This window comes from Pseudopodoces humilis, chromosome 8 (genome assembly GCF_049639895.1).
Source record: "Pseudopodoces humilis isolate 2021_Gansu_Grassland_sample_001 chromosome 8, ASM4963989v1, whole genome shotgun sequence".
NCBI classification, from domain to species: domain Eukaryota; kingdom Metazoa; phylum Chordata; class Aves; order Passeriformes; family Paridae; genus Pseudopodoces; species Pseudopodoces humilis.
The window spans coordinates 10,944,264-10,959,713 of NC_142207.1; the positions used below are offsets into that span (position 1 = coordinate 10,944,264).

A 15,450-nucleotide genomic window follows, 5' to 3' on the forward strand; every position below is an offset into this window, starting at 1 on the left:
TGAAGAAAGGGATGAAAAGATAACTTTAGCTCAGGATCTTACCCAGATGGAAAAACATTTTTCAGTCTCATTACACTATCAAGTGTAATGTTCATCTGTTATTTACCCAGCGCTGTTTTCAGATGTGTTATTTATCTAATCATCATTTAATTATTTTCATGTATCAAAAAGTAGAAAGCTATTGAGGTCAAATTACAGAGAATAACATGAGCAGAAGGCTTTTTAATCACAATCATGACAGAGAAAATTGGAAAAAAGTTACACCAGAAATTCATTCTCGACTTACAAAATAATTGATGACTGTAGCTTAAAACAAAATTGGGGAAGTAAGTATCTATCTAAAATTTTTGTTTCTAACTGTCTCAGTAGCCAGGTCAGGACTTATTTTGATATGTCAAGGTTTTTGCACACCTGACCTCCCTGCTAATGAATTTATGTGCTCTGTCAAACTTGCAATTTGCAAAAACATGAGCCCTTTATGAGCCCTTTTAAACAAAGAAATAATAATAATTATTTGAGGACTGATAGTAAATGGTACTGTGAAATATCACATGCCAGAGCACCGTAACTTAGACATAAGGTATGTATATGTTTAAGAAAATACATATATGCACACACACACACATTTTTGCACAAAATAAAGATCAATTTTTTTCTCTAAACTGGCCTCTGAACTGCAAAAATACAGTCCAAGGGACATTTCAAATACAGCAATAGAAATTAGAGAAGAAAAACTCTTATTGTACTATACTGTCACTTTTTTCTCAATTTTTTTATCAAGTCACCTCATAAATAACTTCAATTATGCAGTTTTCATCACTTCCCTGAGAAGGCTTGATATTAGTATCAGGAACTGACCTGGTTATACCTGCCTTATTCACTTCTTGCAGTCACTTGTTGCAATAGTCTAACAGGCAGCAGCAAATAAAATCATGTAAGGCTATAAATGCTGGAATTACAGCATCACTGAGCAAACCGGGTATGAAAAAAGTGAGATTACACAGGAAAAAGGTTCTGGTGACTGATGATAATACCACAGAGTTAAGATGGGAAAGCATTTCCATTTACACTCAGCTTTATTTTTCTTTTTCTCCTTGTACAAGTTGAAACTTTGCATGCATGGTCACAGTCACATCAGGTACTGGATTTGTTAAGCTACTTACAAGCTGTGTGTTACATAAGTGCTTTGTCTAGGTAAAAAAATCCAGACGCTTTGTGTTCCTACCACTGTGTGTCTAATGCCTGGACTTAGGAGAATTTTAAATGAAAGAAAATCTCATTAGTTTCTGTACTCGGGGGAAAAAAGGCAACACTGGAGGGAGAACTCAAAAAATTACTTTTGATTCAATGGATTTAAATATCCAAAGCTCAGTTCTAAGATATGTTAAGTGAACTTTTTCTGGGAAGGCTGAGACTGGAGAAGATGGATCAGTATTTTAACAGATTCACAGTGTGGAAAAAGCATTTTCACCTTTTCTTTGGCAGATAACACAGTGAAGAGCAGGGCTGTCAACCCCAGGGTGTTGCTCTGACTCTCTGAACACGACCCCAGCTGACTGGAAAATTCAATTCCTTTGCACCTTAAGAGGAAAGCTCATTTCAAAAGCCCTGAGAGGACATGATTCTGGTGCAGGTTCTTTTGGTGAAACTTCTACCATGCTTTTCCCTCTGGCTGCCATGAGAATTGACCACTTACCCACTTTTAAACTTCTATGCAAATGCAACAAAAATAAACTGCAATTCGGTTTTGCCACTGTTGGGCTAAGTATGAGGAACAACGAAGTCATTGAGAGCTTATTCTGCAGGAAGACAGTGCTACAGTGTGCCACTTACTATGGAAAAGTTTAGTACATGAACTGTGAATGCCAACAACACAAAAAGCAATTCTGGATAAAGTTGATGTTTTATAGAAATGGATGGCTAATATTTCTTTCACATGCCTGACAATTTCATTTACTGAAACAAGTAGATTGTTCAACTCCTGCTAATTTGGAAGACAAATAGGTTTATGTAGTGATTAGCTGATTGTGGGAACTCCTGGAAGTAAATAAAAGAGACCCTTCCACTGGAGGACTTCACAGAACTTTTGAAGTGCTATTGAATTTAGTGTCACTACATGGCAACAAAGCAAACAAATACCTCCTACTCTAAGGGTCTATACTGACATGATGCAAACTGCTTGCCAAAAACAAAGCATGTGAAAAGCCATAGACTTACCCAGATTATATATCAGAAGACTGATTATACCTCAAAGGGAACCAACATTAGCTTTTTCAAGAACCACTTCTGATTTTTCACAATCAAGTTACTAGAAGTGGATAGAGCTTTTCCTTTTAAACTCACAAAAATAAATACAACAGAAGAACCTTCTAGTAAGTTGAACTTTTTCAGGCACTTTTAAGGCAAAGAAAATTAGGGAGGTCAAATTCATGCTTTAGTGCAATTCACTGGTACAGAGTATGGGGAGAATCAATGCAAATGATATTTTGTTTATACCCCAGAGAGAGCACAGTAAGGCTCTACGTCTGGAAAAAGACTGGAAAGAAAAATATCTCTGGGTAAAGCAATGAATTCATCTATTAAAAATAACATTCTGATAGATGAATTTCATGGAAATGTACTTCCTTTCAATATTTTCATTAAATTATATATTTATACTACAAAAGCTTTATTTTCCTCTTCTGGATATTCATGGGTTGAGGCCATTAGCATTTTTTAGCTTGTTTTTGATGCATGCAATCATTGATATGTGGGATAATTTAAAGCTGGTTTTCCCCCCATCAGTAAGAAATATTATTACAAGCAGAAAGCCTGACTCATTGTTTGGTACATTATCACCAAAAAATAGAACTAAAAAGAAAAGAGAAAACTTAGAAATGCACATTTAGCCATTTTCATCAAGAATTAGACTCATGTTTTACCCCTGTATGAACCACACAGCACAGTCAGACCATTATGGGAGTGGACTTGGAACGGAGCACAACATCTCCATCCCAGGCACCCCAGCCTCGTATCTCTTCTCCCACGCTTAAAGAAAACAGAAAACACATTTACAATGGTCTAAATGAGAGTGAGTTTTTGGATTAAATTTAAAGGACTGGAAAATCAGAGTTACTCCAAAACTTATTACTGAGAGCCTGCCGAGAGAAACGAGGATTTGCAAAGGGAGGAAGCAGCAATCTCAGGCCACAAGCCTGAGGTGTCCATCAGACATCATGACAGAGAAGAGGGATGAGATGGGTGTACAGTGAGACCCCCTGGCACTGTGGTGACACATTCCTTTGCATCCTCACTCTGCGTTATTGTGCAGCCATCACATCTGGCACACAGCTGTGGTTCTTCATTTTATCCACGTTTGAAAGATAAGGGCACAATGAAGTCAAAGCTGAGGGGTTTTTTTAATTAAAAGTTCTGTTTTCTTGTTTTTCTTTTAAAACTAACCAACTCCACAAACCCATTACTAAAAGAAGAAATATTTAAAGCAGCACTAATAGACGACACGCTCATCAAATATGAACAGACCCAAAGTACACAACATTGTAAACACGAAGTAGGCAATTACATTATGGGCTAATGAGGCAAAACATTCCGAAAAAAAAATATCAGGGAAGTGCACCAGGACTGGCTGCTATTTGGGCTGCTGTGGCAGAAAGCTGATTAGGATTACTTAGTACAAAAGAGGTCCTAAGTAGGATTTTTTAGTAAAAGAGCAGGAGTGTACAGGAGATGCAGCAAATTAAGGAATGGGATAAACAAGACCTATTTAAATACTCCTGAATAATTTTTCTTAAGCAAATGAAAGAGCAAGAGGGTGTTTTGATTATAATGCAGCAACTTCAGTATAAATTCAATTAATATGAATTTTTTAAGGACTGAAATTAGCCACCATAATATGAGTCACAAACTAAGGCAAAGAGTTCGGCATGATTAAAAAATTAAAAGCGTTCTACAGTTAAGGATACCACCTGCCATTATATGAGATGAAGCTAAATATCCCACAGAGAATATAAATTCTCTTCCCTTCCAGAACAGGCTTGCACTAACTGAGGCCCTGTAGAAGAGCTGCCCACTAAATACCGCTGTAATACCAAGCCCTTTCTGAGTTTCTTTTAATGTAGTCCAAGACTTTACACAGGGTCTGTAAATTGCTAATTCGGCAGCCACACTGGCTGCAGGTGGATGACACCCACAGTGCCATGGCCAAAGTCCAGGACAGGAGCAAAAGGAAAAGGGTGTTTATGACCAGAACTGTCAAGTCATCTCCTTTTTCCACTGAGGCTGCTCCAGCTGAAGGAGAAGCCCGTTTGGCTGGGCCCTGAGTGGTGGCACTGATCAGGAGCTGCTGATGCATCACAGGACACGAGGCTTGAGCAGTGGCAGGCAGGACCACTGGACAGCCAGAGGGACACTAAATCACCCTCCACTACCATCAACAAATAAGCAAAGCTGGAAAAAATCATAACCACTTAAAAACAACTCACAGGACCTTTCATCTAAAATAAATGCTTTGGAGCAGAGGTTAAAAAATAAACCCTCTGTACAAGATGAAGCTGGTGGAAGTAATAAAAACAAGATAAACTGTTAAATTACAGGGGCATAAAAATTAAGTATTCCCCATGTGAACCTACTCATGAATGACCTGTTTCCTTTTTTTGCCACTTTCCTATTTTTCTGATGTCATGGATTAATCCAGCTCAGCCTTCCCCCAGCACTGCAGCACAAACCAGCACCATCAGCACGAGGCAAGTGTTCAATCTTAGCACTTTCCCCTTCTGCTGCTGAGCTACAGCACACAAACAGGTATTCATCTTTCTACTCCCAGACCCTCACTTTAGATTAAATATTTTTTTCATTTCTCTTCCCCAGTGAGGTAGGGAGCACAAAACACTCAGCACACTCTGTCTTTATTTCTTACAGGCTGATTTGTCTACCATCCTATCCTAACAGACTCATATCATTCCCTAGAATACTTTAATTCCTCTTCTCCACAGATGCTCCAGTTTGGGTTGTTTGGGGTATTTTGCGCATACAAGTGTATTCAGTACTACCAAGGATTATGGGAACCCTAGTATGTCTTTCCTTCACTGAAATAACCTCTTCCAAGATGCCCCTTTGCAATTTTTATGCATAAGAATGGTGGCTTATGGCAGCCTTAGGATCAGAAAAGACAAATAATGAGATGATCCCATTAATTCTTTAGGCCTTCAGGGACAGAAAATGGGAAAATGTGGAATTATTAAAGGGTAGGTCTAATAAGAGTAAAATACAAACTAGGGTGCAACTAGCTAATAGAACCAAAATGTACCACGGATGTGCTAAGAGTGTCTCTTCAAATATAGTAAAGAGTTCACAACAATATATCTAAGAGTAAGAGAAATATTCCAAATCCTAAGAACCGGTAATATTAACAAAAAGACCTGTTTACAGGATCTACCAGTTACTGCTGTATCTCCTATAAACAACTGTGTAAACAACCATTCTCTTTCCCCTGTAATTCTCTGTGCTATTTTGCTGGATTCCCAACAACCATTTTAATGGTACTTACTGCCAAGGAGCATCCTCTCATGGCCATAATTCAAGGTCCTCAATAGCTACTTCTCTGTTGTGAAATGTAATGTGAAGGACAAACACTACCAGCCCACAGCATAACAAGTTCTAATAAATTGCTTAATTAATGTGTTCAATACAAATGACAAATTATGTTACATCCTTTACTTCCATGTGTTTAATTATCTTGTCTTTCAAAACATTTTAAGAAGTCTTACATCACACAATCAGTCTAAAAAGCAAAAGATTTATGGCTGTGGGCTGATTTCATCATTTTATTTTCTTCTTTTTCACAGGATTCAGCTTTTTGCCTAGATTTAAGGTGTATGTAAATCTATTCCTAAACACAGACTATGAGGTAAGTATGAAGTGCTACGTGGGAAAAACACAACTCTGATTTAGTCTATTAAAAAATGGCCTCCCAGTAATGTTAATATTCAGGATAAAATAATCAAGTCCCAAAAGATTCCACTGAAAATACTCAGTGACAAGTAGGTGTCAGAAAGGAAAGAACTGGACAAAAGGAAGGAAAAAAAGCAGAGTGATGTTGTTGTAACCTCCAGGGAAGGGAAGAAGATTCAGCAAAAGGTAAAATTTGATAACATCTTTTTTTCTTTTATATTCCATATGATGTATATCAACCATGAACTAAAAAAATAGGTGGGGAAAATGAAGTTCCTGTAACATTTAGAAAGGAGTAATGATTTAGGGGTTTATTTTTAGAAGTCAAATTTACTGTCACATGTCTGGCACATCTGACAAACCCAGAAGTGCATGGTACAGAAGAAAAATTCTTTTTAACATCCTTGTCTGTACGATATCCTTAACCTCATATGTTACTGAGCTGGGGAGGAAAACAGGTAAAAGCATATCTGTACATGAGAAGGGATTTATTAGTACATGTAAAGGATGTATCTTCCATCCGACATGCAAATTCACACTTCAACATTTTCACCATGTGCTCCCACTTCAGCCTGCACTGAATTTATGCAGTTCTGGCTTGGATTTCCAATACAGTTTTAGGTCACACACTGGCAGAGAACAAAAATTCACCATAGAAAATTCACAGCTGCTTCAAGAGACACACTGAAATGTGCAACTTGAATTTTCCCTCATATGCATAGGCATCAAATGTACTGAGAAGAGAGGTTACAGTCCCTGTTTAAAACATGACTCAGAGGACTGGAGATGGTCTTAGTCTGATATTACACACTGCAACCAAAAGAATAATTATGGACTAGAAAGGGATTTAAGAATACACTTGGATATTACAGGTCTGTTTGAGATAAGGAACATAAAGCAGCCAGGATTAAATGTCAGTCTTAACGGTGATTGCCTTATGTCTCTGACTGCTCTGATAGGTGGTGGACTTTAGTAGCTCTCCTTAATGTTAATCACAAGAGCTTAGGGAGCAGAGACTGCTACAAAGTACAAAACCCCCACTCTAAGCCTTATAAACCTCATGAACATTCTTCTAATTTTATGTATATTAACTCTGACAGAATTGTCTCATGGAAATCTTCTGCATATTCCCACAGATTACTCAAAGACTGAAGGAACACACTAAAGCATTTAAAGAAATTCCAGTTACACTGGCTTCTAAAATGCTTCCAATTAGCTTGCATGTGATCCTGTCCCTCTGACAGGCTCTGTAACATTCAAATTGTTGTATTAACGCATATACACATCTAGAATAAGTGCATAATTTGGTGCTCAGCCAGTTGTGGCTAATGCATTAAGCAATAATGCTCATCTAAAAAATATTATTGTATTTGGTATCACACTTCAAATAATGGATGAAAACTGGCCTTAAGCCTTAACCCACAAAACACGGCAAGTTATGCGGTATAACATCACACGGTCTGTACAATTATTTACAAAGTCTCAAGAGACTTTACTGAAAACCATTATTTTGCTTCACAGAGTTGGCCATAATTAATTCTTGGTAGATTTTTTAATCAAACTGTGTAAAAGATCAAGCTACTTCCTCATGTAGAGCTACAATTCTTGAAAACTTCTTTTTTGGGAGTAGGACAAGTAGGCAAATTTGTCATTTTCAGCTGAAGATGACATATTTTCACAGCATGAATATGTGAAATTAACCTTTTCCATCAGTATTCTGCTCATACTCTCTTCTTTATTCTCTATATAGTTTTCAATAAATTTTAACATCATGTTTTATACATCTCACTCATCTGACTCTATAGAGTCCAAAGCCTTTCTTTGTTCCTTGCATGCTTCTCCTAAGTTATGTATTTCATTGTTTTCATAGGCCTGCTTTCTGCTACACTGGAAAACTTTTGTTCAAAGATGATAAGAATTTGTGGAAACTGTCTTTCCCATTCCCCAAGGATGCCTCACATCTAAATCTCACTTGGGAATTTTCATACTCTCAGGTATTTACAGTCTTCATCCTTGTTTTGGTAAAGCCTAGGGCTGCACGTCTTCTGGTATATATCATAAATGAAAAGCTACATGAAACACCACATTTCATTGCATTTAAGCCATCTCTCCCATTTCAAAGCTATTGAGATTTAACCCAAGACTGATGAGAATGAACAAACTGCATGTCAAGCACCCCTTGACATTTTAAGAAAATATGAACTAAGGGTAAAATGAGGACAACTCTTTCTGGCCACCCAAGCAGTGCATTTTCCTCAGAAGGGTCACTCTGAAGGGTAGCACAACACAGTTAGTTCAGTCTACTGTGTTCACAGAGTCCTTGAACTGCCAAAATGGGCAACACTGGACAACCAACATCAGGAGCACCTCGACTGTGTTTCCTTGTATGCTCACTAAGCACCTAAGAACTGAAATTGCAACCCCCCTACCTGACACACTGCTCTTAGTTGACTTATCACGGTTTGTTTTAAAATTCATGTGTTTTTTACCTTCTCATTTCTCCCTCTGAACCTATTTCTTTGTTTTATCCACAGTACCCAGTCATTGGCTTTTAACATCACACCAAACATTTTCTTTTTCAGCTTAAAAGGTTCTCAAGCTGATTTTCAGGTTAAGCAATACTAAGGGAAAAAAAAAAAAATCCCAAACAACTTGCTGAAGTAGTACCAGCACTGCGTGGTAGAATTCAAGCTGATTGGAATTCAAGGGGGAAAAACCCAACCCACATAAAATATTTTATTTGTAAGATCTTTTCTTAGTGTTTACATATTATGCAAGCATAACTAGCAAAGAACCAGTGCTACTGCTTTCTTAAAGTAGCAGGAAAGAGTAGTAATGTCTGCATACTCCCACCTCCTTCACACTAAGAGGCAAAAGAAATTTAAGTGAACAAGTGATCCATATTCCCAGGCTGTACAAAACAAGCACTACTCCTGTACTTAATCAGGATTCCCAGATTCAGGATATATTGATGGAACAATTATACTGTTTGGTTTGTGGGATTTTTAGGAAGAATTCTGTTTCTATCACAAATTCATAAAGTGCATGTGTACAGCAGACAATCATTTAACTGCGGAAAAAGTACAAGGCCTCTTTGGAACATGGACTGGAAGAGACTACATGAAAAAAGCCATTTTTGCAGAAATTCATCTGTCTCATGGCATGATCCCATACATTCAATATGAGAAAATGAACCAATTATTTAACATTTGCATGCAAATTACTTATTTTGGGGTCTTGAGGCATGGCTCCTTGTGTGATCTTGGGCCAGTTTCTGAATCTTACTAAATCTCCCGTTCCTTATTTGCAAAGCAGATTAATATTAATTATGCAGGATGGGGTGAGATTAAATTAACTCGAGGTTGTAAAGGGCTTTCTGATCTTCAGATATTATGGAGAAGAAGGACTAGAAAAATCCATTTAAGAAGCAAAGAAGCATGTAAACCCATGGCCACACAACAAACATTTGGTACATCAACTTCATACAGAAAATTTGTACTAACATTTCTTTGTAGTAGCAGCAAAAATTATATTAGCAGAAAGAATAAAATATGTATATTAAAATAATTAAAACACTTACTTCTTCCTAATTTCTATGTCTGAAACTGGAACACATCTCAGGCCAGCTCCCAACACCATGAGGGATGATGTTAGTAACACTGTTACCCTCAGACCTAAGATGAAAAAACAATAGTATTTTGTAAGTTAAATCAGTAATGTTGCAAAAGAAACATTGCTTAAATATATATACCTATGTATTTACATGCAGTCTCACAGAAATAACACATAACATATGAAATAACACAGAAATAACACATATTCATATCGTAATAATGATATCTTTCATATCGTAAGCACTTTGGTGCTGATATAAATTCCAGACACATTATGAAATCCTGAGTTATTTCTACACTTATACTCCAAAATTACAAAGGCTTACTCTTGGCATAGTAACACACAGGAGAGTATCCAAAATCTTTACAGACATTCTTGAAAGTGAAAAGTGGTAATAAAAGTACAATCAAAATGTACAATATTCCCTTCAGGATGAGAGGCATCAGGGAACACGCTCAACTGTGTTATCTGAAATCTAAGCAGACGCAAAGAAAAATCTGGACTTGTTCATTCTTCTCCAACCACTTAATAAGCACAGACACAGCACTGTTATTGTTTTCCTTCTTAATGCAGATATGCATTTCATCCCAAAGAAACAACCATTTATTCAGGGGAAAAAAGATACAAGTATTTTTTGCAGTCCTTGCAATTAGGGCAGATTTTTGCTGCTCTCAGCTCCAATTGTCAGAGGTTGTAAATATTGTACATTAGAAAAAAGCCACAATTGAATGATTCCTTGAATATGTCTTTTCCTCATGTGATTTTCAACTGAGAAGTGCTTAGATTAGAAACAACCTTATCTTCATGCTGCAATTCCTTTTGCCAGCAGTTTGTTTGCTGCTGTAAAGGTGCTTCCATCAGCAGCAGAGAACAATGACAGCTGAGGGGCTAAAATCCAGAATCTTGCAAAACACCAAAATCATAAATACTCACAAATTAGAAACCACAGAGAGAGTCCACATCTGTGAAGTTTTAAATTTTGAAACAACTTCACAGCAACAAACAGAAAATAAAAGGCTTCCATAGTCTTAGTAGAATATAATAAAAATTATTGATGATGACAAATGTGTAATACTGCTAACATTTAGGTAAAACTAGTAATTAACCAAAATACAGATGGTAAAAAAACCTGTCCTATGATAAGTCACCTATCAAACAAATTATTTTGATTTTTTCTCAAGCTGCCTATTTTCAGAGGAGTGCTCCATCTGATAGTGACTCCTGTAATCAGTACAATTCAAGCAAAAGTTGCATTAAATAATTTTGTCTCCATGTATTTTAGTAAAATGTGATTTTACTGGGTGAGACATAATTTTGCTCATATTGTGAGAGCTCTTAGTGAACCTCACTCATGGGTATGCAACTCCTGGTGCTGGACACTGCACAAACCAAACCGAAGACAAGTTTCTCTATCAACCAGTGTATTCCAAAACAACCCAAATGAGAGTAAGTTAGTAAGTTAAGTTACAGGTTTGCTGAAATGGAAGTGAGACTTCCTTTGGTAAGGCTCAGTCATTAACACAAGGAATGCCAGCTGTGGTGATGTGGCTCGGAAGGGCACCTCACATCCTGAACGCCGTGGAGAAGTATCATCAGTCAAAAATATTTCTTTCCTGGTAGGATTTCACAATGACTCCCCCAACTTAGTTGCTTGACTCTGTGCTCAGCCAGCGAACGTTGCTGTTAAACTGGTTTTTCAAGTGTTTTCAGAGAGCCCTAAATAAATGCCCATCTAATATGGCTGTTGAAAACCTCCATGTTCCTATGTTTGCTGGGCCACCACAGGTCTTCATGTGACATTTAACTCCACATTACCATACTGCCTGTGCTGGGGTCAATTATGTATATCTGGATTGCATACATGATGCTTTTTCCTTCTTCAAAATTAATTTTTGTTAGCACTGCTTTTGTGCATAATGAAAATTTGTATGCAGTAAGGATTGGAATTTTATTGATGGAAAATTGAAGTACAAATCTTTTATTTGAAACACCTTAAGTTTTCCATCAGGAAATGCTATTGAAAATTTTTCAGGAAAGCTCTAGTACAGTACACACCACCTTATTTTCCATGTAAAGTAGGCTCTTTTTGAACTACATTTCACAGAACACGTTGCATTCTGCCTTTCAAGAGACACAAGAACAGCAAGGAAGCATGGAAGGTGCTGCTCATGGGGCCCCACTTAAAGTGCAACCCAGGGGCAAGCCCAGGACATAGATGTAAATGAGAAACAGAAATTTAAGTTTAAATCACCATAGGACATAAAATGAGTGATGCTATATTAAAAACTCCTATTTGATTTCTAATTTTTAAGATCCCTAAACCAAAATATATACAAATCAAGAAAGTTTTAAATTAAATCTGCACAAAAATTTCCCTAAGAAAACCCCCAACATGCAATTTGGTGAAAAATTAATTAGATGCTGAAGTCTGCCTCCAGCCCTAAATTCAGGCTTATCTTTAATGTCAACCTCACATATCAGATAATTTTAAATTAAAATTATCTGTTAAAGCTTCACAATCGTGTATGCCTGATGTCTCCATTTTTTGAAGCCCTAATCTTGAATACTATTTACTGTAAGGTATCTTTTCAAAATGTTTTGATTGCCCAGATTATTCTTTGTCCTTTCTTTCTGTTTCCACCTTAACATGTAAACACAGCCCTGAAAATTCCTTTGGTCCTTCAACATGCTGCATGTTGAAAATGATGACATCAAAGCAAACAAAAGACTGTCAGACAAGCTGCATATTAGGCATTTTCTTTTCTCATTACACAATATGGTTTTACCCTCTAAGCACCTCACCCTGTTATTTTGTTTTACATTTTAATTCCTTTTCATCTTTATTAGAAACCAGTCTTTTTATTTATTTCAGTATTTTTTGTTTTGAATGCTGCAGTTGTGGTTACAGTGAATTTGACATCTTGTATTACTCTAAAAGGTGCACCCCAGAGTGCTTCAGATAGCAGCCATGCATCATGGGGACTATAAACCAAAGTAACCAACCAAGCTTGAAAAACAGCCTGTGAACCTTGCAGAAAATTATGTCTCTACTTTAAAAGATCTAAGTAATTCACTCAACCAAGAGATTTTGTGTAGATGTAATTAACTTCATTAATTCTACCCTGTAAATGCAAGCAGTAATTGGAGGGAGGGAGAAGGGTCCATCATTAAGTTTCTATCCCTTTCTGTCAGAGGTTTCTGACACATGGCTGGAAGGGGAAGGGGAAGAAATTCCTTTAAACAAGATTTTCTGCCAATAGGTGAAATTTTGGGTTCTTTACACCTTGTCCCTTTAGCTGCTCCTTCCCATCCTGTTCCTGCAGGAGGTTTCTGGGCCCCACAGGTGGCAGTGGCTCTTGAGCTAACTGCGGCCTCAATCAAAACAGCCAGCACTCATTGAGAGCAACAGAAAAGTCCAAGCAAGTGGCAGAAATTAAGTCAGTAATAAAAAAGACGTATTAATTATCATTTATGAGTGTAATAGTCGATATTGTTCAACTATTTAACCCTCCTGCGGCTCATAACACCATCTGCTTTATGACTTCAGCAGTCAATACTGCATTTGCTGTTTCATATTTCTTTTTAAAACAACTGTCTCCAAACTCTGGCCACTATTACAGATTTTACAGACTCTCAAGCCACAATCCTCCACCACTCACAGCCCAACAGAGAGCACAAGCAGAACCCCACCCTGCTGGAACGTGGGAGCAGCAGCTGCCAGTGGCACCCAGCTGCTCTTCAGCTCCCCTGAGCAACATCAAGCAAGAACATCCAGGCCATGGGTGCTGACCCCCCACAACTCCTCCAGCATGCCCTAGTTTCAAGATACTTTTCAAAGTATATGAAAAGAAAATGCATTCCCCCACGCCCACATTAGTGGTTTGTAACCCAAAGAGTGAATTTAGCCCAGTTTAATAAGAAAATTAACAATAGATGCTGTTGTCCTCATTCCAACAATTTATACGTTAGTTTGTTGCTCCCAACAAGTTGTTTTGTCACTAACTTTGTAGTTTGTCACTAACCTGTTCCTGTGCATCTCCCCCCACCTGAGCCCAGCACAGCAGATCCCTCGGCTCTCCACTACTGCAACAGAGCACTGCAAGCAGCCTCTTCTAGCTCAGAGCATCACACACATGGCAGACAGTGCTTGAGTTTGGTTTCCCCCCTACAAAGATGCATTCATCCTAGGGGAAATCCCAGCCGGATGGGCAGAACAGACAAGTTTTCACCTTTCTCCTTTTTTTAATACAAGTTTGGCCAGAGGAAAGGTTGCTGGATTCAGCCCTGGCACAAACCACAGTTCCTACATGTTTCCTTCTACGAAATTAACCTATAAAAAACAGCTTTTACATTTAGGCTCAGTAAGTAAAGTTCCAAGTCTTCCACAATTTTTCTTTGGACATGGAATTGTTTTTATGTCTTATTTAAATGCCCTCCTTATTGCTTAAGCATTATTTTTAACTGGGTTTCTTTGCTGGATCCCAATTCTCTGTTTCATAAGATGGGTCTGCTTTTCTCCCTTCTTAATATATGCCTACACATTTAGCTATAATTTTAAAAAGGCTTAATTAAACAGCTCCCTTTATTAGGGAATCCTGAAAGCACTGCACACACATGCCAAGCCCCAGAAATCTTTGGATTTTTAACCCAGCATTTCTAGCAAAATTATACTAATAGCTGCAACATTTACTCCCATAACATCAATTATCTTTGTCATGATTAAAATACCAAAAAAAAATTTGCTTTCTACTAAACACAGAGAATAAAACTTGCATTGTGCCTGCTCTTTGCCAAATTGACTACAGTCATTAAGGAGGATAAGTGGCAATTCAGAAGAGGCATCCTTACATCAAGCAATACAATTTTCAAAAGAAAAGAACCTTTTCAATGATGTAAAAATACTTCATAGATGAGCTGTGGTCCCAGTCTTTCTGCTAACACATGGAATAAACTTGAAAAGTCAGTATATTGGGCCTGCCTCAGATTCCACAAAGGCACTTGATTGCAGAGTGGCATAAATTTTGTCTGGAAACTCAATGGATAATAAATACATTCTCAAGAATAGCATCAATAAAAACTGGGTACCAAATACAAACACTGCAAGCAAGAAAGAACAACTACCAGGTCATATGTAGCTAATGCAAAATTACAGATATCACAGATCATTCTGAGGTGGAAGGGATCCACAAGGATTGAGTTCAGCTCTTAAGTGAATGGCCCATACAGTGATTGAGCCCACCACCATGATGTTATCAGCACCACAAACACCATGCTCTAATCCTAGTTTGATGGCCAAGATATCACTGGTGCTACTAATTGCAGCTTCTATCACTGGGTGCTATTAAACACAACCTGGACCTCCCTTTGTCCCTGGGTACTTGATGCTGATTTTGCCCCATTTCAAACCTCTGTTTTTAAAGTAAGATGAAGCCAAGTGCTTCCATTCATTCCCCTGGCTTTATGTGGCACTGTAAAGACAGCATCCCAATTTCAACTGGAAAGATTTAGGACCCGAGTACTTTTTTTTCTCATTGAAAATGAAGCTAACTCCATTTAAACATTCTGCAAGACTGGTGACAGCATCCTTCAGGCATCAAAATGTAAGAACCAAGCTCTATCATACAGAACCTGTCTAAAATAAATTAAACCCAGCACTACATTTCAACCCTCAGTCTTGTCTAGGGCACAAGAAGATCTTTTCCTGCACTAATCCACAACACAGTCCAGTTCCATCTTTCAGGGGAGGGTTGCAGGGCAGATTCCATCTGACACTGCTCCAATTTCTGTCTGATATAAACAGTCGGCAGATTGAGATGCCCAGATGAAATATGTACTAGAAACTTCTTGAAATGTAGACATGGGAGGTAATGATCTTCAGAGGGACAA

The 15,450-nt window shown here is 37.7% G+C and overlaps 1 protein-coding gene across 1 annotated transcript in view; it reads right to left on the minus strand.

Annotated features, from left to right (window-relative positions):
* Positions 1-15,450, minus strand: part of SLC49A4 (solute carrier family 49 member 4) — a 70,778-nt gene that overhangs the window by 41,441 nt on the left and 13,887 nt on the right. The window contains exon 2 of the mRNA XM_005519971.3: positions 9,530-9,623. Coding sequence (XP_005520028.2) covers positions 9,530-9,623 — 94 coding nt within the window. The remainder of the gene's footprint in view (positions 1-9,529; positions 9,624-15,450) is intronic.